This window comes from Drosophila rhopaloa, unplaced genomic scaffold, assembly GCF_018152115.1.
Source record: "Drosophila rhopaloa isolate 14029-0021.01 unplaced genomic scaffold, ASM1815211v1 contig_2, whole genome shotgun sequence".
Taxonomy (NCBI): domain Eukaryota; kingdom Metazoa; phylum Arthropoda; class Insecta; order Diptera; family Drosophilidae; genus Drosophila; species Drosophila rhopaloa.
In genome coordinates this window covers 16,634,415-16,657,733 of record NW_025335083.1, presented here as the reverse complement: position 1 = coordinate 16,657,733, position 23,319 = coordinate 16,634,415, and the positions used below count along the sequence as shown (strand labels likewise).

General features: G+C 39.3%; 4 protein-coding genes across 6 annotated transcripts; all 4 read left to right on the top strand.

Moving 5' to 3' along the window:
* Positions 1–985: 985 nt before the first annotated feature.
* LOC108039424 (phenoloxidase-activating factor 2) lies at positions 986–2,735 on the top strand. Its single transcript, XM_017116439.2, has 2 exons — positions 986–1,218; positions 1,851–2,735. The coding sequence occupies exons 1-2, from the start codon at positions 1,003–1,005 to the stop codon at positions 2,700–2,702; spliced, it is 1,068 nt and encodes a 355-aa protein (XP_016971928.2). The 5' UTR covers positions 986–1,002; the 3' UTR covers positions 2,703–2,735.
* A 274-nt stretch (positions 2,736–3,009) lies between these two features.
* LOC123037830 lies at positions 3,010–3,665 on the top strand. Its single transcript, XM_044460471.1, has 3 exons — positions 3,010–3,075; positions 3,134–3,457; positions 3,510–3,665. The coding sequence occupies exons 1-3, from the start codon at positions 3,010–3,012 to the stop codon at positions 3,663–3,665; spliced, it is 546 nt and encodes a 181-aa protein (XP_044316406.1).
* A 1,261-nt stretch (positions 3,666–4,926) lies between these two features.
* Positions 4,927–5,577, top strand: LOC123037829. Its single transcript, XM_044460470.1, has 3 exons — positions 4,927–4,995; positions 5,049–5,366; positions 5,422–5,577. The coding sequence occupies exons 1-3, from the start codon at positions 4,927–4,929 to the stop codon at positions 5,575–5,577; spliced, it is 543 nt and encodes a 180-aa protein (XP_044316405.1).
* A 10,485-nt stretch (positions 5,578–16,062) lies between these two features.
* Positions 16,063–22,810, top strand: LOC108050731. Of its 3 annotated transcripts, XM_044460223.1 has the most exons (9): positions 16,063–16,246; positions 16,545–17,127; positions 17,764–17,883; positions 18,233–18,320; positions 18,442–18,860; positions 19,380–20,086; positions 20,496–20,666; positions 20,735–20,888; positions 21,109–22,810. In XM_044460223.1, exons 2-9 carry the CDS (start codon positions 16,744–16,746, stop codon positions 21,694–21,696), a joined length of 2,631 nt encoding a protein of 876 aa, XP_044316158.1. In that variant the 5' UTR covers positions 16,063–16,246; positions 16,545–16,743; the 3' UTR covers positions 21,697–22,810. The 3 variants fall into 3 exon arrangements, with proteins under 3 accessions (XP_044316158.1, XP_044316159.1, XP_044316157.1); XM_044460224.1 differs by having other exon boundaries at positions 16,063–17,127; positions 18,445–18,860; XM_044460222.1 differs by having other exon boundaries at positions 16,063–17,127.
* Positions 22,811–23,319: the final 509 nt, after the last annotated feature.

The window sequence follows — 23,319 nt, the reverse complement described above, 5'->3', positions numbered from 1 at the left end:
CTCATTTTCCTCTCAGAGTGTTGTCTGAATGTCTTGTGCATTAAAACTTGTCGAAATTTTATTCAATTTACGTGCACTTAGGCGACGATTGTGCATTAAGATATGACGCAAATCTTGAAGCACAGCTGATCCGCATCCTCCCCCACTTTTCCCATTCGAATGCTCAGTAATAGATACGGATTCGTGTAGCTGTCGGCAGACTGGAGAAAGTGCCAGATATATCTCCGTAATTGGGCATACAATGGTTACCCTTTCCTCTGGACACGTGCACAGAAGTTATCCAACGTGTGCTTGCATTGAGGGCTTAAATGTTAAGTACCATGACAAATTTACTATCTTTAAATGTCTTTAAAAAATAACTATTCATAATTTATTTTCCGACTGACAATAACAAATTTATTTAATTATTGAAACAAATTAAACCTAACTATACATCAAAAATTGCTACAAAAACATTTTTCAAATAAAATTTTTACTAAAGTGTAGATAAGTTTTCTTAATCACAGAAATATTGGCAATACAAAAATAATAAATATTATTTGTTAAAAACAAATAATTCTTAATAAATAAGGACCATAAAAAAATTGTTTGAATAAAGTGGAGATTAAAAACGTTTATCTCATAAAAAACTATATATTTTTGCAGTCTGTATATATTTTTCCGGTTGTTATAGATTTAAGGATGCATTACTTAATTTTGATGATTAAAGAAATAAAGAAATTAAGAGATCAAATAAAAATGTTTTATGATTTTCCATTGTAATGGATAGCATTTCTCTAAGTGCATCGTCGTCTGAATCATTTATTTGATTGCTGCAGGTCCAGCCCCTTTTTCGCAGCCCATTGTCGACTATTTATAGCACTTTAATGGGTCGCAATCTATTTTTTACCCAATCAAATCGGGGTGTACGGCCTGAACTTTGGCGAGGCTATAAAAGCCAACGGTCGTCCAGTTGCGCAGCTCAAGTGCAAGGTAACCTGTTCAGGGACGGAATTCGCGGATATGTGGCTCCATCGGGTTGTGGTGCTTTTTGTCTTGGCCATCCTAACACCTTCGTTGACGGCATTCCAGAGTTGCGGACAGGACAAGCAATGTGTGCCGTACGAACAGTGCAACGAGGGCTTAATGGTCGACGGAAAATTCTATCCGGATCGCAGTAGGACGACGATGGACGAGCAATGCCACTATATGGAAAAGTGCTGCAATATCCAGGATACAGTGAGTACCAAAAAAAAACCTTACTAATTTCCCCTTCTTTAAAAAAAATGTTGATTAAAATTGACAATTTGGTTTTCGACATTCTTAGTTTTTTTTTTAATATCTATGGGATTAAGTGCAATTGGTTTACAATCTGAATGACAACCACCTTCGTGAGCCACATTTCAATTCATTTTAGTTTTGATTTAAGCCCGTTCAAAAAGTGTGGCTTTTTTATAGTAAAAAATTCCATTATCCTTTAGTTGGAGCGGAATAATCGATGTTAAGGTTTGTGGAAAATGTTATTCGATATAAAATATAATAGTTTTTTTCATAAACGCTTTTTACCTACCTTGCTTCAGTTCTTGTGGCTTCCTTTGTTCAATTTTTATATAACATAATAACGGGTGATATGTGAGTATAATTTAATTAATTAATAGATGGAAATAATTTTTTTTTCTTATTATATTATATTAAAAAGCTAGAGTGTTGAGTACCTACCTTTGGTAAATAAAGCCTTGTTTAAAAGTCAATTTAAACACTTTTTTAATAACTTTGTGTAGACTTAACATATAAAAGCTATAGTCTATACATTTCTCCTTTTAAGTACGGAATCAAAAGTATATTTCTAAGTAATGCATTTGTACCAACAGCTGTCGACACCGACTCTTCCGGCGGAGGCGACCAACTGGCCATGTGGAGGTCGTCATGATCTCTGGTACTATCTGCGACCATTGGGCTACAAGCAGCGAGAGGCCAAGTTCGGCGAGTTTCCTTGGCTAGTGGCGGTGTACGGAGCGGAAGGATACCTCTGCAGTGGAGCACTCATCACACCCCTGGCTGTGGTCACAACGGCTCACTGTGTCCAGAGTGTGGAGCCCGGGAAGCTGCGCCTGGTGGCCGGGGAATGGGATGCCGCCGTGGAGCTGGAACCGCAACCTCATCAGGAGCGATCGGTGACTGAGTCTGTGTTGCATCCCAACTACACGCAAATGCCGCTGGCCCACAACATGGCGATTATCCTGGTGGACAAGGACACACCCTTCCAGCTGACCCCCAATGTCCAGCCGATTTGCCTGCCGCCCCCGCAAATGTCCTACAATTACAGCCAGTGTTATGTGTCCGGCTGGCAGAGAGGCGATTTCGGGGGATCGGCGATCCTGCCCAAGCGGTGGACACTCTACGTCCTGCCACCTGATCAGTGTAGGGCCAAGTTGCGATTGTCCTTCCTGGGACGGCGCCACGCCCACAACGACACCCTATTGTGCGCGGGCGGGGACAAGGGCGACTTCGTCTGCGGGGATGTGGACATGGCCGCAGTGCCTCTGATGTGCCCGCTCTCTGGCCACGACGACCGCTTCCTCCTGGCCGGCCTCGTGACCAGGACAGCCCGATGTGATGGCCCACAACTGCTGGGCATTTACACGAACGTCAAGATCTATCGGCAGTGGATCGATCTGAAGCTGAGAGAACGCGATCTCGACATTCGGCAGTACATGGTGTAATCTGATCTGCAATAAACAAATAAAACCAGTCAAGGTTGTTTGGGTTTGATTTTTTGGTACAATTGTTACCGTACTGCTTTTACGCTAAAATTTCCGGGATTTTCTATGGGTTTTATTTTTGGCCAATCAATCCGACCTACCAAATTTCATATGTTTAGTAAATAAACTTTGTAAATATAGTGTAGATTATTTTTACTGATAATCAAAAGCATGAAGCGTAAATTAGTGTTCTAAAAATGTTTGAAACAATTGAACAATTTAGATTTAAACACATTTCTGATATTATTCGAGATCAATTTTAAGCGCGATGCGGGCTTTGCTGATCATTCCGGCTCTCTGCGGAGTATTATTAACTTATAACACAGGATTGAACGTAAGTCCTTCCGTTAAATTAACTCATATATGGAGTGAATACTAATACATATTGTCAGAACGCGGTCGTATTTAAGTTTACCAACGTTATTTGTGAGAGTTACAACACATCTTGGTTTGTGTTTCACAACTGTCGCTTAAAGGCTGTGAATAGAAGCAAAGTGCTTCTTAATATCAACGGAACGGTCTTACACCCAGCTTATGATATACACGTTCATGGACAAGTTTTAAAGAGGGCCAATGGCTACAAGCCGTGGCTAGTCGACCAAAAACTGGATGAGTGTCAATACATGCGACACCGATCCATTCCGGTTGTAACAATTGTCTACGGGCTTTTTAAGGAATTTTCAAATATGAACCACACATGCCCCTATATAATAAGAGTTTCAACACATTTGTTCTACATCTCACTAATTATTATTTTAGGGTTCATAGATCATAAAAGACTTTTATCTGAAGACCGAACTACTACGGCTTCCGCTTCCAACTGGCGATTACATGCTGACTTTGCGGTGGTTTTTTGATCGAAAATTGCAATTCGATTTTAATGTCAGTTTCACGTTTGTCGAAGATATTCTCAAAAAAAATTAAACAAAGGTATAAATTCTATAGATTTTTGTTATTTCCAAACATTATGTTTTTTAACAAAAAACGACAACCTGTTTTACTTTCAGGGACGAAGAATTTATCGTACAATATCTGTAGTTCTCGTTACCTACCTTTAACCAGCCCAATTCGTTTCATTTTTACTTTACTTAAAAACTACGTCTTTTAATTAAAAAAATACATTGTCAAAATTACAAAACCGATTGGTGTTTCATGAAAATAGTATCGCTATTATACTATTATATTTCATAAGCTCACCTTTGATCTTGACGGGTTTGACTTAAATGTAAAATGTGGTATTGTAAACTTTTTAAAAAAAGTGGAAAGAATATTTATTATCTTGTAGGATCTTAAAGTTTAAAAATCTTTAAAGATTACAAATTATTAGTGAGAAAGTCACAATCGGTCGAGGTTGGTGTTCCATAATCGTCGTCTTAAGGATATCAGTCTTGATAAGATGATCCTCCGCTCACGTTGAGGTTCAATACGTTTGGCGGCATGTGCGAAGCATTAAAAACTAAACATTATTTTTGTGCGCATTGCTGGTCATGCAACGCAGCCCAACGGATTTTCATTGTTTGGACCCATGATTTTCGCTTCCGAAACTACATGATACAAATTGACTTTGGGGTCTATTGCGCCTATTAATTGTTGCCAGCCATTCTAAAAACAAAAGTTTAGGTACCTATATTAGCATACAAATTGTTCGTTCGTTATGATTGGCTTTTATTTTTTTAATTAATGTGAATTAATTAATGTTTCGGCTTTTTCAATTTTTAAAGACAAATAATGCTTTGAACTAATTTGTCTGTGCAACAAGCCAGCACCGGACAATATTTATATACATTCTATCTGTATATAGTACCCAAATTAAAGCAATAATATTCAGATTTCTAAATAGTTTTTAGTCATCCAAATGTATATTCGATACTACCTATAATTATCCAAAATATATTATTATAATGCCATTATGTTCAGCAATTTTGAAACCAACATAATAAAAATAACTCAACAAATAAGAAACAGAAAGATTTTAATATTTAATTGGAACGACTATGAAATATCAACTAAATGCTGTATACTGGAATATAATATATTCTTCTAATCTAATAATAATGGTGATTACACCATTAAGCTCAATACTTATAACTTCATTTTGACCGGTAAAAAAAGCCGATATAATAGAGGTCTACTGTTGCTGAGTTAGTTTTATAAAAATAAGCATTTAATAATGGCACTTGACACCATGGGAACCGCATTTAGAATTATATGTTTAATTCTGGCCTTTCATATTGTTTTCGAACAAAGTACCATTGTAAGTAACTCTTTTCAATGTATTCCTATCAAATAAATATTTGTTTTGTTTAGAATGCTTCCAGATTCAAGTTTACCAACTTTGTTTGTGATTCAGTGGATGAATCTTGGATTTCGGTGCACAAATGTCGTTTAAAAGCCATTAGCAGGGACAAAACTACACTGAGTTTCAATGGAACTCTGCGGAAAACTGCCAAAAATATCCGAGTACACGGTCAAATTTTCAAGCGGGCCAGTGGTTTTAAGCCGTGGCTCTACAACATCACAATCGATGGCTGTCGATTTTTGCAGAGGCCCTATAATGCGCCGGCAATACTTGTTTATAATCTTTTTAAACAATTTTCCAATTTAAATTTCACATGTCCCTACGAGGTAAAGGCCCTATTATTCCAAATCCATTTAATATTCCCAAAATATTTTTTTACAGGGACAAGTTTACGTAATGGGTTTCCATCTCTCAGCAGAGGGAGTTCCGGTCCCGCTTCCCTCTGGGGAATACCTAATTTTAATAAAGTGGTACATCGATAAGGTACTTATACTTTCTACGGGCATATATTTTTCGTTCGAAGAAAATTTATCATGAAGCTGATGTTTAATCGATTAATAAAAGCAAATTTAAACTGATTTGAAGAAACCTCATGGACAGACCGACCTACACCCGGGATCGGCAGACTATATCCTATAGCCGCCATATAACTGATTGATCGGAAATGCCATAACTTTGGTGTTTTTAAAGTTAGGAAGTTGGGATTTTTTATGAGTATTAAGAATGCATCATATGAATAATTTTGGAGACCATAATTTACAGAATATTCTGCAAGGGTATATCAACTTCGGATCCGCCCGAAGTTAGCTTTCCTTTCTTGTTGTAAATATTTTTAAAGCAATTACAAAGCCCTTTAAAATATGTTTTAATTACTTGCTTAAGAAACTAGTATAATAACGATATTGGTTATAATGTGTTTGCAGTGTTTAGCGGCATAAGAGTTTTTGAAACTGAACTAAACATCTTAATATACAATATAATATTTAGTCTGTCTTGACGTTGTTGCCTGCTAATGGGTCTAAAAGAATTTTTAGTGTTCTTTCGGTTGTTTATTTATGAATCGTCTTAAAAATTTGCAGTGGAAATCCGGGAATTGCTTTTATTAAAGGAATTTCTTTGTCAGGAAAATCTTGGCGGAAGCGTAAAATAAAACACGTCGTGCTGCTTTGACTCTTTATTCGCGATAGACAGTATTAAATGTTAGTTTACATAATTGCAGTGCAGATGTTAATGTTAACGCACTGCTAATATCAGTTATCGATAACAGTGGTTATATTCATAAGCGTACATTGATATTTTTAACACTCTTCCTCAATGTAAGCATATGTATAAATATTACTTCAATTTTAACAAATTCATGAAATGCGTATGTTTCTGCTTCGGCAAATTCTTCGTTAATATGTCTGCGATCATATCATTAGTTGAAACATACTTCAAAACTATTTGTCCCTCATTTACTACTTCCCGTGCAAAATGATATCTTATATCAATATGTTTTGCCCTTGAGTGATGCACAGGATTCTTAGCCAGTTGTTGCGCACTTAAATTGTCAGTGTGGACTATTGTTGGGGTGTCCTCTACGCCGCAACCAATTTCGACTATAAGTCTGCGCATAACAATCGCCTCTTTGCATGCTGTTGATAACGCCATGTACTCAGCTTCTGTGCTGCTAAGCGCTACGCTCCGTTGCTTCTCCGATTTCCAGGATATCGGACCTCCTGCCAGAAAATATACAAAGCCCGTATATGACTTCCGGTCACTCTGGTCGCCGCCCCAATCCGAGTCGACATAGCCTTCAAACGCCTTTCCACACTTGCTGTAGTGTAGCTTAAGCTCCGACGTTGAAGCTAAATATCGCAACACATGCTTCACTCCTGCTAGATGCTCCACATGCGGATCCTTATTCCGCTGAGCCAATTTTGCAACTGAATGCAAAATATCAGGTCTGGTCGTAAGAGCTAACCACATTAACTCTCCAATTGTTGATTGATATAACCTCATATCAACTTCCTGACATTGGTCATTACTGCATGCCACTTGGTGTCCTGCTTCTAACGGCGTCGCAGCCGCTCTGCAGTTCTCCATATCATGTCTTCGTAGTAGATCCTTAATGTACTGTGAGTGACCCAAAGTGATCTCGCCGAGTTCGCCATCACGTTTGATTTCCATACCTAGGAAGAGCTCCAATGGACCCTTATCAACACATTCAAATGCGTTAGATATGGCTGCCTTAATGTTGTTCAAATCCTCCTTTGACTTGCAGGCTATAAGAATATCATCGACATAGACTAGTATTAGTGACAAATTACCTCCAGTCTCTTGTTTGTACAAGCAGGGCTCATTGTCGCATGGAACGAAATTAAGTTTACGCAAAACTCCATCCAGCATCGAATTCCATTCTCTTCCTGATTGCTTCAATCCATATAGCGCCTTTTTGAGCAATAAAACCTTTCCTTTCTGGTTGTCTTCTTCAAACCCTTGTGGTTGCTTCATATAAACCGTGTCTTTCAGATCGCTGTTCAAATATGCCGTGCATACATCCATTTGATGCAAATACAATTGTAACTCCGCTGCCAACGCTAAGACTAAACGCATACTCTCTAGTCTGCATACCGGTGAAAACGTTTCGCTGTAGTTGACACCATATTGCTGCGAACATCCTTTCGCTACCAATCTTGCCTTAAAGCGCTGAATCTGGCCGCACGCATCTCGCTTTAGACTAAATACCCATTTGCAGCCAATTGCGCGCTGGTTCTTTGGCAATTCTGCAAGCTGCCATGTTTCATTTGTCATCAAAGCCTTGTGCTCCTTCTCCATTGCTTCGTGCCAATGCGCTGCGTGTTTACTGTTGATCGCCTCGTCGTACGATGACGGGATAGTTACCTCGTCTGTAACCATCGCTCCCAGTATATTGTAGATCTTTTTTGGGCGTCCAGGCTTGCCCGTTCTCAGGATCTTTGGTCTGCCAGGACCAATTCGTAGTGTCGGATTAGCTTGCACTATCTCAATATCTTTTGCACTTTCAAAAGATTCATTGCTGCTACTGTCGTCTGTAGTTCCAAGTTCTGGCTCGCTTTCGTCATGGTCATCATCCGATCTCAGCTGGATATCACCTTCATCGTCTGAATTTGAAGATTGCCCTTGATTTGGTGGTTGCATGTCAAGTACTACGACGCTGTCACTTCTCTGCTCTAAGCCACTAAGCTCGTCGAATATGACATCACGTTTCTCGATCACCAGGTTTGACTCCGCATTATATAGCCTATAGCCCTTCGCCTGCATAGAATATCCGACCATGCGATACTCTTTGCCCTTCGCTGTGAACTTGCTCTTATGATGCCCCTTGTCAAGTGCAACTGCAACGGAACCAAAAATTTTTAAATGACTTATACTTGGCTTCTTACCAGTCCACGCTTCCATAGGCGTCATATTGGGCAACGCTCGGGTAGCCGCACGATTTCGCAAATACACAGCCGTATTTACTGCCTCTGCCCATAATGTCTGACTGAGTCCTGACTGCACCAATAAGCATCTTGCCATTTCCACCAACGTGCGATTTGCCCTTTCAGCAACTCCATTCTGTTGTGGGGTATAAGGCACTGTCAGCTGCCGATCAATACCATTGCTCTTCAAAAAATTGTTGAACTTGTTGTTAACATATTCACGACCGTTGTCGCTCCGAATACATTTTAGCTTCTTTCCGGTTTGCCGTTCTGCCAAATTCTTAAATTCCACAAACTTGTCAAAGACCTCATCCTTGCCTTTCAGGAAATACACAAAAATACGCCGCGAACAGTCATCAATAAAAGTCAAGAAATATCTGGATCCTGCAAGAGACTTCGCTTCAAATGGTCCACATACGTCTGTATGAACTAGTTCCAGCAAAAATTGTGCACGACTTTCACTGGCCTTTGGAAATGGTTGCACATGTACTTTGCCCACCATGCACGTCTTGCATGAGGCAATTGATGGCATATCCAATTTCTCCATCCCACGTACCAATCCTTTCTTTGACATCTCCAGCAAACTTGTGTAATTAACATGCCCGTATCTGTTGTGCCATAGTTTCGCATCAGCCTTAACGGCAGCGTAACATCTGTTAGGCTCGAACTCAACCATATACAAGCTTCCAGCTCTGTTAACTTCCAAAATTATTTCACCATGTTGTGAAATCTTTGCATTTTTCGGCCCGAAATATACGACGCAATTATTTGCTACTGCTGTGCTCACGGATATGAAATTACTCGTCAGCTTTGGCACATACAATACATTCAGCAATGTTAATGTATACTTTTTGCTTTTTAGCACAACTTCACCCTTGCCCTTGGCTTCCAAGAAACCTGCGTCTGCCAATCCAATATTTTCGCTATGTTCTTCGAACTTCGTGAACATCTGCCGATCGCAACACATGTGGCTCGTTGCGCCACTGTCCAAACACCAGTTTGATTTGGAAAAACTGCTTGCATCCAATGCATTTAACAAGCTGCACTGCTTGTTTTCGTCTTTCGCTTTTGCGTCTTGCTTTACCGGTCTTTTTTGACAATTCGCTTTAAAGTGCCCTTTTACGCCGCAATTGAAACAGACAACGTTTGTGTGCTTCTTCTTCTTGGCGTCTGTCTGGCGCCTTTGGTTTTGCGTCGCAGAAAAAGCGAGCGCCGTGTTGCTATGCGTCTCTACACTTTTTCTTCGTTCTCCTTCTTCCTTCAGCTTGATACACAGAATTTCAACCGAAGGCAGAATGTCGCGCGTCTCTATGGCGACTACAAAATTGTCAAACTCCTCTGGAAGACTTGAAAGCAATATAATGGCCTGCAGCTCATTATTTAACTGAATATCAACCGCAGCAAGTTGATCGACAATTTCACAAAACACATTTATGAAACTTGTCATGCTTTGACCCTCCGTCATGCGTAAGTTGAGCAACCTTTTGTAAAGCGCAACCTTACGTACAGGTCCACTTGGCTGATGGATCTCTTTCAGCTTAGTCCATGCTTCACGTGCCGCTATACAACTTTTGATAGCACTCAATTGTGATGCCTTCACACTCAACATGATCATGGCCAATGCCTTCTTATCTATTGCCGTCCCATTGGCGCCTTCGGATGAGCCTTCTTGTGGATCCTCGGACACAACATCCCATAGCTCTGCATGTATCAGCACACTCTTCATTTGGATGCTCCAAGTATCATAGTTGTTGTCCTCCAACTTTTCTATTTGATACATCGCACTCATTTTGCTATTTGCATCACACCACAATTCCTCGCGAATGTCTTTATTATTTCAGTTCGTAACTGCGCACTTCACTACCAAGCCGTGCCTGGGCCCATAACCTATTAAAGGAATTTCTTTGTCAGGAAAATCTTGGCGGAAGCGTAAAATAAAACACGTCGTGCTGCTTTGACTCTTTATTCGCGATAGACAGTATTAAATGTTAGTTTACATAATTGCAGTGCAGATGTTAATGTTAACGCACTGCTAATATCAGTTATCGATAACAGTGGTTATATTCATAAGCGTACATTGATATTTTTAACAGCTTTAATCATAAAACTTTAAGTTGCACTGGGCTAAAAAGGGTAGCAGTAATAGGTTTCCCACCAGTAGTGCGTTACCTGCTGCACACTTCGATTGCGATTCCCATGGACCTCCAACTGCTGATGCAGTTACTGGGTTTCTCACTTCTCCCAGCCCATGGCCACATAATCTCCAGGAAAGAGCCTTTCGAGGACGACTTTGTGTATGTGGACGTCACTGGCTGCTAGAAGTGCGAGCAAAACAATTGTCCTCGTCCTGAAAAATTCCGAGGTGACAGAAGAGGCTGCCGCTTATTTTAATCCGTATGTGGCATGTATAATGTGGGCTTTTCTGGCTGCACTGGTGATTGGCCAACGATGGCGGCAAATACAAAATAAATTGTAGTATTATAATTTAATTTCTTTTTTTGGGTTTTATTTCTAATAAAGTTATTTTTGTTGTCCCATCAAAACAAAAGTTCAAAATGCTGCTGAACTAGTCAAAACCCTTGACCAAATCATCTTGAATTCATTGTCAAAAACTGAGTCGCTGTTAATTAATACCGCTTTACGCCTGACTGAAGTTTTGGGTCACTTGCAGGACTCTCATTTGTCCTTTGTGCTGAATCGGATTCTGGCAATTCGCGTTGAATTATGGCTGGACGATATGTGGCCGCTGTTTTGCATATCCTTGTCCACCCGCTGCCTTGGTGCCTAAATTGAAAATTGAAAAATTGCTTATTGCAAATTTGTTGCCCGCAATCGCATGGCCATTCGACTCGGAAAAGCAGAAAAGAGAACCGAAATATCGTTACATGCTCTTTGCTCTTTTGAACTTCCGCTTGCCATTTTGGCGTAGTGCACGTGCCGGACAACGGACCACGGACACCGGACTCGGACGAAGGACTACGGAATATGGACAACGGACGGTGGACAGCGGACTACGAACTACGGATTGGGCACTACGGAAGGGTCATGTCCACCCGCTGGCTGTTGCTGCTGCTCCTGCTGCCGTTTCCTGTGCGAGAATTTAGCAATATATTTTTCTTACTCCGTTTGACGTCCTTCGTATCTGGCCAACTGCAATAGCCAACATCCAGCAGCAACCAGTGCTGCCAACAAATGCTTTAAAAAAGACAATAAATATGAAATATTTTAAAAAAATATTTAAATAATTTGTTATTTAGGTTTAAGTTGTATTAAAATTATTTTAAATGAATCATAAAATCTCAACGACAATATAAAGATTAATATTTGATGTTAATTTAAACTGGTCAACAATCAGCTATAGATATTTTATAAAGACCTATACAACTTAACATAAAATATTGATTTTAGATTGATTTTTGTTTTTGATAGGTACCTTGTGTCTTTAAGGTTTAGGTGTAACTTGTATCTAAATTAATAACATTTTTATTAGGATACGTTTTTCGGAATAAAAAATTCGCAATTCAATTTATTCAAATATAGGAAATTCAAATTTATTTCAAATCGATTCTGAAAAGGTGTTATTTTTAATTTAAATTAAATTAAAAGCTAAGCTATAAAATACGAGAGGTAAGACATTTGTTGGCTAAAAGGACAAATCGGCAGCACTACGTCAAACTGCAGTGGCATTGGCAATGGAAATGGCAATGGCCAGAGCGAACAGAACGTTAAAGGAAAATAGGAAACTTTTGCATATTTTGTACTTTATGCTTGAAATATTTATGATCTCATGCAATTTGTGGCTTACTGCTTGGTCTTGGCCACCGTCTGGGTGTTTTTGGCCCGGTCTGGTGTGCTCGACTGGCCACGGGACCACATCTAGCGACGTGTCTGCCAATCTGTGAAATATGCTGCTAATGCACTTATTGCCATCGTCCTATTGAATTTATGTCGGAATCGTCTCAGACTTGCGGTCTCTGCATTTGATGCTAACTTCCCCTGCCGCTCTAATTTAGGGCGAATTTTTGTGGCACTTCCAAAGGGTCACGCCCCTGGCACTCAGCCTAATTGTGCTTCCGATTCATCCTGAACTTAATGGTTTGAGCCTCTTTAGCCTGGCATTACTTACTTCAAATTTTAACTTTTAATGAGAGGCTGTGCTAGATTGGTAATAGCTGCACACACTTTACTTCAACTCGCTGTCTTCTTGTTTAAAACAGCTCGTTTATTAAAATAAATGCGGAGTATTTTTGAAGTAAGTATTTGCTACCGATATAAAACCACGTCTAAGCTAATTAATGAATTTATTCGAAAATAGGTATTAGGGCTTTCTTGCACTTCAATTATTTAAACAATGTTTTTATTAAAGTTACCTCAGAAACAATAGGATTAATTTCACATATTCCTATTGATAGATTAAAATCCAAGAATGGTATTTTTTTAAGGCTTTTGTGGTTTTGTGTCGACCACGAAAGTGGCTAATCAATTGGAAATTGGCCTTGGGAAGCGTTCAATGCTCATCGGTAGCAGTATCGATAATGGTTGGCTCTTGGTCTTTTATTGCTGCGGAAATTTGTGTAGCAAATTTTGGCCCGCACACACATTTTTCCATCCTTCTCGCCTGTGGAAACATGTCTAGCAATCCGGCACACACTGACCAGCTAACTTTCTTTCGGACTCCAGACGGCAGCCAGGATAAGGATGGCTCCTCCTATTATGGTCCTGAAACTGCATGCACTTCCGTTAAGGAAATTACCAAACAACCCGCGCATCCGGCAGATGTGCGCCCGCAGTGCTGCTAGCCATTTCCAGACATCATTGTCCTCATCCTCTGCCCAGGATAACGAGAGCATCAAAATGAAGTGAAATTAATAAAATGCCTGGAAGCATGCTATGTAGTTTGCCCCACTGATATTTGCTGGTGCACCACAATGGTGGTTGGATAAAAAATCATTGCTAGTGGTAGTTGCGGTTGTTTTTATAACTGGAATTCAACGATTAAATATGTTAAATTTTGATTTTAAAACAGAAAATGATGTCCAACTAAAAAAGGCGCTTTTTGGAAAGTGGTGAAGCAGCTATAAAATTAATGAGTATGATTTTTATATTGTTTCACAAGCAAAGCAAAAGAAAATTGATTTTATTTTATATTTCAAAAAAGCCAAATAGTTGATCAACGTTAAAATTGCAAATTTGAATGCATATTAGAGAATCAATCTTAAGAGGCAAACTTTTGAATGAAAAATATAGTCAAAGTTTTATCTAAATTCCTCATATCTGGGCTAGTGTTATTGCTTAAAACTGAAACTTAATAAGGACAGTAAATAACCACAATCCTATGTCATTGGAAAAATATGAACTAGTAAAGGGGAATAAAAATTGATCTTGAGACACTCCACAGTTAACCCCTGAATGGCTTTCCACACAAGTATGTTCCACAATCGCTTTATTAGTTTCCGGATCCATGTTAATATCATCCGCTGCCTCAAAACAGCCAGAACTGAGGCGAACCCCATCCTTTTCGTTATTTTAATCATAATTTTGAGCACACCCCACCGCACACGGCACTCAAGTCGGTGGATAAGGTAAGTCCGCTGCTCCTTATTGCCTTTCCCCTTTCCCCTTTCCCCTTTCCCCAGAATTTCACTTGGCAAACTCATCAAAGTTAAGTTGCCTATGCCTGGGCAATATCGGTGGGAGATGAGATGGTCTGGTAGTAACTTAAGCTGCCACAGCGGCACTTCGACGTGGAAGTTGCCAGCAAATATATGTAAGTGGGTTCTATCTGTATAAATGAAATATTTTCGGCAAGCGGGATGGATGAACTGCAACCGAGGATGGGTGGGGGATTTCAGAGGAAAGAATCCCATAGATGCTGCTATAACTTGTCTCGAATTTGTGTTTGCCTTGCCGAATTTTCATTTCAATTTTCTTGCAGTTTTATTTAATCTCACTTGAGGTGCAGCAGCGGATGTTCTCGAGTGTTTGCCATTAGTTGTGGCTTTCTTGGGTTCGTTCTGTGCAGGTACTTGTACTTCCGTATTTCTATCTCTTTGTTTACTCTTGTTATTTGGCAATTTACACAATTATTTGAATACCATTACAATAACTGACCAAAGTACGGACATTTAATTTACAATTAAATAATTGCATTTAATTCATTCAATAAACTCTTTAATTTTTTGACTGGGCAACAATTTTCATATGGCTCTATTCAATCTCACTTGAGGTTGCTCTCAAATATTTTGATTTCTTTAGTTCCTACTGTGCTGTATTTATTGACAGGTACTTGTACATCTGTATTTCTATTTATTTGTTTACTCTTGTTATTTGGCAATTTGCAGATTTACCTGCATATCTTCATAATAACTGACCAAACAATACAGAGATATTAAATTTAAAATGTATTAATTAGATTGAATCTATCGACTCTATTATTCTTGCTATGGTATTTGTGTTATTGATTTAAGTTCCACATTTTGAATACAATTTTACCTTAATTAATTTGTCTACCGAAGATGTTTTCCGTATATGTTTTGCATTAACTTGAGTCTTGATTTATGTTTATTGTCTTGTCGGAGCATTTGGCTTATTCTGCTCGAGACTTGAAGCTTGTTTCAAATTCGAATTTATTCCCTCAGCCGGTTTGGCGATTGCTTTGCTATTGTTGCGCGTACTCAATGACAAAAGTTTAGCAAACAAAACTGTTTGCCCCAGCCACTTGAGCACCTTTTTCTTTGCATATTGGTCTTGCAAACTCTCCAACTGCTTGGCAGAAATGTTCACCCAAATATAAACTGAAAAGGAGAAAGCCATGAATGAGCGTGAATGCGTATGTACATATAGCAATTCCATTGGCCAAGCACACATCCCCACATCCCCACTTCCCAGCACCTTTTCTTTTTCGTAGTTTTTGTCAGTTGCAATTTGTTCCCAATTGATTTCCAAACACTTGGAATTTATTGGTTTTCAAAAGTTCTCCAAATTTTATTGTTTCCGTTAATTCCTTTTGTCCAGCCCAGGCAGGATTATAGTTGTGGAATGGCCTGAAGATCCTTTTTGGTTGAAAAGTTAGCCCGGAAATGAAATCCTTAGAATTGAAAGACCTTTGTGGCCCAAGCGTGATTCCTTGTCATTTTTTTTACTCAAGGCATGCATACACATGTGGGTAAGTCCTTCTGAGAACTTTAATTGAGAACTTTTAAATTATTGTATGGGTAAACAAAATTACAGTCTTATTTTTTCTTTATTATATTTCACGGGATTCGGTTGATGGTCAGTGATTCATTGTTCATTTTGTGTTCTTGTGAACTATTTTTTAAAGTCCGATTTTATTCCATTGGTATAAAAATGTAGTTGGAATAATCCAAATATTTTTATTATTTTATTTTATTATTTTTTTATAGTAGTAGTTTACAATCCTTTAAATTATAAATGTTCAAAAAACTTAAAGATTTTTAAAAAGCTAATAATAATTAGTATTGAAAGTTCATAATTTTAATCACTTGATCTGGCAATGTTTGGCATCATCTGTTGGCGTTCGATGTCCTGTGCGCATGTCCTTCGCCTTGAGCTGCTCAGCTGTGCCGCATTGTTTTCCTGTTTCTATCGACGCGAGTAAAATTTTTGTTTAAATGCCAAAAAAACACAATAACTATAAAATTTAAGATCTATTTCATAAGAAACAAAATTAAAACAAATCAGAGCGTTAAACAATAGGTGGTTAGGATATAAAGTTCGTTTGCCGAGTTAAATGTATTGAAAAGGTGATGAAAGTGTGTTAAAAGCACCTGCTGAAAACCACTAAGTGAAAATTCTTGAAAATTCATCGCTTGAAACCCAAAGCGGGCCAGAAAATATATAAAATGGATTACCTAACGCAATTTGGTGAATTGAAGCAGCTTTTTGGAAAATAATTCACGACAATCTTTGCACAGATTTTATTGATTTTTCCTTTGTAATTGGCCAGCCAAGAAAAGAGAGCGCAATCTCAGTCCGCTCGCAGATTTCATTTTTTCTCTCCTAAAAAAAGCCGCTCTCTTTTTCCCCCTTTGTTTTGCTTAGCTTGTTCGCAAATAAACATTCAAAGAAGTTTAGATTCCTTTAAGTTTCCTCAAAAAATGCCAAAATAATTGAATAAAATCAGAAACATAAGCAAGCCTCGATGATAAGTTGCACATGAGTTATCGAAAAATAAGCGAGATATAGGGAAAGTACCGCCCTGAGAGCAACAAACTAATCTCCCCGCTCCCTGCACCCCAACATGCTGAATAGCCGGAGCCCCCCTCAGTACAGGCAGCATTCCCCGGGGGGCTCCGTCGGCTCCGTTGGTTCCGTGGGTTCCACCGGCTCCGGCAACTCCACCACTTCCGCGTCCCAGTTGCTTGGGCACTACCAGTCCGCCTACGGCCAGCAAGGACACTCGCACGCCTGCTACCAACACCAGTTGCAACAGCAACATCAACAGCAGCAACAGCAACAGAAGCTGCAGCAACATCATCACCATCACCACCACGGAGGACGCACCTCGCTGACACCCACCATGAAGCGGGGCAAGAAGCAGTGGGGCACCAGGGAACGGTCGGGCATGAGCTTCCTCATCGTCATCACATTCTTCGCCGTCTTTGGATTAATCATTCTGACAGAGGTTAGTGAAGCTAGCAGTCGTTTATAGTCCTTCCTCAAGGAAATACAATTTTATAAATGAGAAATGATTTTAGGTCTCATTTGAAGAAATATTACAACTAACCATTGATCTTCAAAAATGTGTAATTTATATTATTTTAGCTTAAAACGACCCTCTCGTATTGAAAAAATAACAAATACAAGCCCTTTGTCAATAAATTTAAATAATATTCAGAAATACAAAGATTTGATATACCAATAAAATATTATTAAAATATTCTGATATAGGCTTATTTAATAATTTTATTATTAGTTTAATCAGTCTTGTGCTATTTTGAATAATTTGGCATAAAACCGCAATCACATACAAATATTTGTTTCCTCCTACAAATATTTGCATGTGATTGCGGGTTTATTTCATTTTAAAATAAATTCTTGCACAAATAAATTAGTGGAAATTGAATTTTATTTTAAATTCTAAAGCCAATTGGTTAATAATTAAATTTGAAATTATAAAATAATTCAAATTGTAAATGTACTTTTTGCAGCTGAGTAATAGCAATTAAAAATGCGAGCTTTTCATTCCTTAATGAAAGCCACTTGAAATTCAAGCTGAGCAAGGGTAACATTTTCACCCTCTACCCTGTTTTTTCTGCAGGTCTTCATGATCGACGAGCGCACCCACAGCGGCATGTTGGCGATGCGGGCGGGCGGCGGGGGAGGGGCCAGCTTGGGCGGACGGATGGGCGACTCGATGCCGGATTATGATAATGTTAAGGTAAGTTTGGCTATGCAAATCGGACCGCAGACGGCTTTGTGGACAACTCGTTCGTTATGGTCCTCCGAAAGCGGTGGGAACCTAGAAGATGTGCTGGGCAATAGGATTTGAATACTTAAACAAAGAATTCGTTTGTTTTTGGACATATTTTTAAAATCAGGAAGTACTCACCGTACCGTAAAATAACCTAGAGAAAGGGTTTTATTAAGTTATATCTGTTATTGAATGTGATTTCACTATTATTTACACCAAAGTACTATAAATCATTCGACTGAATATATTGCAATACCTATTTTATTACCAATTTATTATTATTATTTGCTATAATATATTTGCCACCTCCTTGCAGGAAGATTATGATCTATTGGATGCCAGCATTCTGAGTGATAATAAATTAGGATTTATACAACTGCGGGACAATAAACTGAAAATTCAAGGTGAGTATCGTCGTCGTTGTCACACAATGAGCCATAGTAATGCGAAATCACAAAAGAGATGGCTATGACAATGGCGCATTACGTATACGCCGCATGTCTCATGCTTTTTCCAATTTCCCAGCAGAAGCCGCAGTCGCCGATGGCCAGCGCTTGGCAGGAATGCTCCTTAACGGGGGTGTAGGGGGCGGAGGTGGAGCAGGAGCCTTTGGCGTGAATGTACCGCTCATACCCTGGGGCCAGGTGCTGCCCGGCAAGGTGGAGGAGACCCTGCCCCACTTCCCATTTGGCACGCGGCCCACCGACGGCGCCTGGCAGGTTGTCAACGGCACCCGCTTCAAGTTCTTTGTCTACTCCGCCTACTTCGATCGGCGCGAAGGAGCGCGTCTGGTGCGGGTGGTGGGCGCCACGAAGACACGGGGTCCGGAGAGGGTCTGGTGTCGCTTCTGGTACGGACCGAGTCCTGCCAACGCCTCGGACACGGGCTCCTCCTCCTCGACACGTGCCAAATACTCCTCGGCCACTGTGATGGCTCGCGTCAAGGTGAGTCGCCGTTCCCTTTTTCAATTTTCCACATGTCCGCCCAAATATTGCCTTGATTCTTTACCAGAGATAGTTTAAAGAAGGCTTTGATTGGGTAAAGTGCATTTCACTGATAATCTTTAATATATATTATATTTATATACAATGCCATCATGGTAAACTTGTAAAAATCTACTACTAAAGTCTACTTGCATTAAATTTTCTTTAAAAACAGTTAGGCTTAAAGGGTAGAAATTTAAATAAATGGAAATATAAAGTTTTTTATTAGCCATGACAGTATTTAAAAGTCCTCTTTAACTACGAATCTTAATAATTACTCATGATGATCGGTCACCTAAAACACGATTGATAATTCTTATAGAATAACTTTAATAAAACACTTTAATTAAGAATATATAGGCTATATCTGTACAATTTCTCCGAGGTTATCGAAATAGTAAGGGATAATCCTATTATAAAAATAAGTAAATTAATAAACTGATTGATTTTATGATTAAAAAATGTGATTTTAATTTTCAGATCATTCGTGAGAACTGGAATCTCAAGTACAGCGCCTGTTTTATCCTGTGTCCGGTGCGCACCCCTCCCCTGGCCGTTCCCCATTTTGTGAGCGTGGTGTCCCGCCTGCGTGCTCCGCCGGGAAATCTGCTGACCCTACGCAATACCGACCAGGATGCGGACTTTGCGGCGAATCCAACGGGCAATGCGAGTGCCAGGAGAGGATCGCCGGTGGGCAAGGCTCCGCCGAGTGGCGATAATATACCCGACCGCATTGCCGTGTGCGTGAAACCCCTGCACTTCAACTACGATCAGGCGCTTTATCTGATGGAGTACCTGGAGTTCTACGCTTTATTGGGAGTCTCCCACTTCACCTTCTACAACCACACGCTGGGACCGCACGCCTCCTGCGTCCTGCAGAGCTATCAGCAGGGCCTTGTCCCCGGAAATCTTACTGCCCACGACCTGGAGCCACTGCAACCGGCGGAGGCGGCCAACAACGTCACGCCCCGCGTTCTCAAGTCCACGCACTACCAACGACCCACTGTCAGCATCCTGCCGTGGAACCTGCGCATGCGCAGCCAGAAGGAGATCCGCACCGAAGGACTCTTTGCCGCACTGAACGACTGCCTCTACCGCACCATGTATCGCTACAAGTATCTGGCCCTGGTTGACCTGGACGAGTTCATTGTGCCGAGGTACTCGGACACGCTGAACGAGCTCATCACGTGAGTCCAACAACATTTCCTTTAAAAGTCAATTATTATACACCATTTTAATTCGGCTGTTTTTAGCTTACCAACAGCAAAATTTGTTAACCTGTTTATAAACGGTCTCGCAGAGATAAAACTGACTCAAGCAGTTCAAGGTTTACTACCTTTATTTTTGAATACTTTTTTGCTTTTTAAAAATCTTTAAGTCTATAGAGTTATAACTGTTAAATATTCTGTAAATTTTCTTTACAAGATTTAAGGGTTTCAATAATTTTTTTATCATTTAAAGGGATTAATCTATTTCTCATAATGTTCTTTTAGATTTGGCATCTTTAGTAAATGGGAATCTTGTTGCAAAGAAACAGCTACATATTTAATAGATGTTATATCAAATAATTTAATATCGTACCATTTGTGTATATAGGTCCCTAAATCAGCGATTTCGAAATCGGAACACGGGGGCCTATTCCTTCCAGAACGCCTTCTACTACCTTCAGTTTGCGGATGACAGCCTGGCTAGTTCGGGAATAGAGGGTGGCAATGACCAGCTGGCCAGTGTCCGTGCTTCGTTGGTCACCCAACGCAAGACACGCAGGTGAGTGGACTTGATTGATGGGGAAGAATCAATAAGATTAATATCTTCTGACACCTATATCTTTCCAGGCGCTATAAACTGCACCCTCAGAAGCAGCGATCCAAGTACATCTGCAAACCAGAGGCAGTGGTCGAGGCGGGCAATCACTTTGTGTGGGAATTTGCACCTGGGAAGGGATCCCTCAATGTGCCGCCCAAGGAGGCCATTTTGCAGCACTATCGGGTTAGTATAAAAAATTAAATGAAAAGTTCCAGAAATTCGTTGCAGTTTTCCAAAGCATAAATCTCATTAAATTTCATACCTTTAAATTAAGTGGATACTTTAACAAGGAACCAAATTGGGTGTTTTCAATTTATATAATGCTTTGGATAATGTTTTTTTATTTTACTTACTGTTTGTGTTGATGGTAAGTAATTTAAATTCCTTACTTCATTCCAACTAGGTGTGTGAATTCGGTGGCAACGATTGTATCAAGGCTCCATCGATAGTGGATCGTACTACCACTAAATACGTGAATCGTCTGGTCCAGCGGGTGGATGCTGTGTACCGCCATCTGCGCCAGCGTTGCGATCTTCCTGCTCTGCCCCCACTGCCCAAGATCCAGGATAGTCCCAAGGAGAAGCCCAATGAAAAGACCAAGGATAAGCTTAAGGAGAATACCAAGGAGGAACCCAAGGATAATTCCAAAGAGAAGCCCAAGGATAAACAAAAGGAGAAGCCTAAATTGCTGCAGCAGATGCGGGATTCCCAAGCGAAGGACACACGGGAGCAGGGTGTTACAACGAAGGAGAACTTAATCAAAGGAGTGGCTGCCACAGGTGCCACAACAACCACAACAACGAAAAGAGCGGCAACGAAGCAGCAGCAGAAACCCATTCCACCAGTCAGCACCACAATGATCACCACGGCCAGGACTTCATCAACCGCCAAGCAATCGGATCCTTCGGCCAGTGTCCGCAAGAAAAGGAAGCTAATCGTATTCGAACTCAATGATTTTGGGATACCCGTGGCCCGGGTGGAGTATCAATGAGATAGGGACTCCGTTTTGGTTGGCAACATTTAGACGGCGCTTTGGTTCACTTTTGTGCCAATTAGTTTGAGGATTTAGTTTGGTTGTGTTCCAGCACGGTTGATCAACTTCATTGGCCATTGTCAGAGTGCTCAACAAATGAACTGACCTCTTCGATTTAAGTACATCTATTTCTTTGCTCACCTTAGAAATAAAATAGAGCACGTAAATCCAAAGCAATACCACATCATCCAAGCAAATATGATCTCAAAGTAAAAATCAAGCTGAGTGCAATAAGAATCCAGTATGAAATACATTTTTTGTTAATTCTTATCACATTCAATTTTTGTTTTAAGTTTAAGTAAACAAAATAATTTTGAATATTTTACAGTAGTCTAGATTATATATTTATCCAAACGGTTAATTTATTTGAAACACTTCAATAGGTCGGCTTATTTAACTTTTCTACTGCACAAAAATACTCAAACAACGCTAGATAGAAGCAACTAAAAAATGATAATCAATTATCACATCTTAGTTTGTTTCGTTAATTTGGAAAATAATTTCCTGATTTTGGTAATCCTAATGCAAAATTATTCCTAAGCAAAATTCAGAAAATTCCTAAAGCGAAATTCATATGTAATCTAAGCCATTGTTTCGTGTTGTAGACTAAGCAATAAAATATACAAAAATGAAAGCAAAGTAAAGGCAAGCAGATAATAAATATGTATCGATATTTTCCCTGTAAACTGTTAGTGCAACATTACCATTTAGTAAGGGAAAAAGTCCTCCGAGGTACGCGCTTAGACTCTGAATTAGTGGATTAATGAGAGCTTAGGGCATATCTGCTAGTTCTAAGGCTTGTGCTGGCAGCAAAAAATTAAAAATAATTAGTTAAGGCTTACCACAAAACTGAATCGAATTTTCAATGCTTCGAAGTTTATATCCTTTTTGTTTAGCTTAGCGCGCAAAAGGTATAAAATTATAGTTAAGTAAGTTTCATAAACGAATGATGAAATAATAAATAAATAATTAGTCGGTCTATAGCTATTAAGTGGCTATTTCAGATACTTATGAGATCTATTAAAATACAAGAAGTCAATAAAATTGCGAATAAGCAAACTAAGATAGAAAACCTGAGTTTTATTTCACTAATTAAGGTTCATTCATTTCCCCTTTTTTCTAGACTTTCAGGGGTAGTTGCTTGTTATACGGGGCGTATGGGTAATACATTTTGGTGTTATATCTGAGCATGCTGGTATAACTGCCATATGCGTGTAAAGAAAATATCTTTGTGTATAACATTATACAAAATAAAGTTTTCTAGAAAACACGAATCGAAAAATTGTGTTGCTTGTTATACAGGGCGTATGAGCTATGACATTTTTGACTTTTATTTTGGGAAATTAGAAAAGATTTTTGTATAAACAATATACAAAATAAAACTGTTCTAGAAAATATAAAAGCACAAAAGTTCGAACGGTACTTTGTAGCAAAAAATTCTTGTAAATGCTATAAAACATGTGTCCTTTCAAATTATATTGTCATACGAAAGCTCAAAAGTTCAAAACTTTGCTTGTGACATTCAATGTTTATAAATGCCATGCCATAAATGTATCTGTATAATAGTTGAGCTAACCCTTT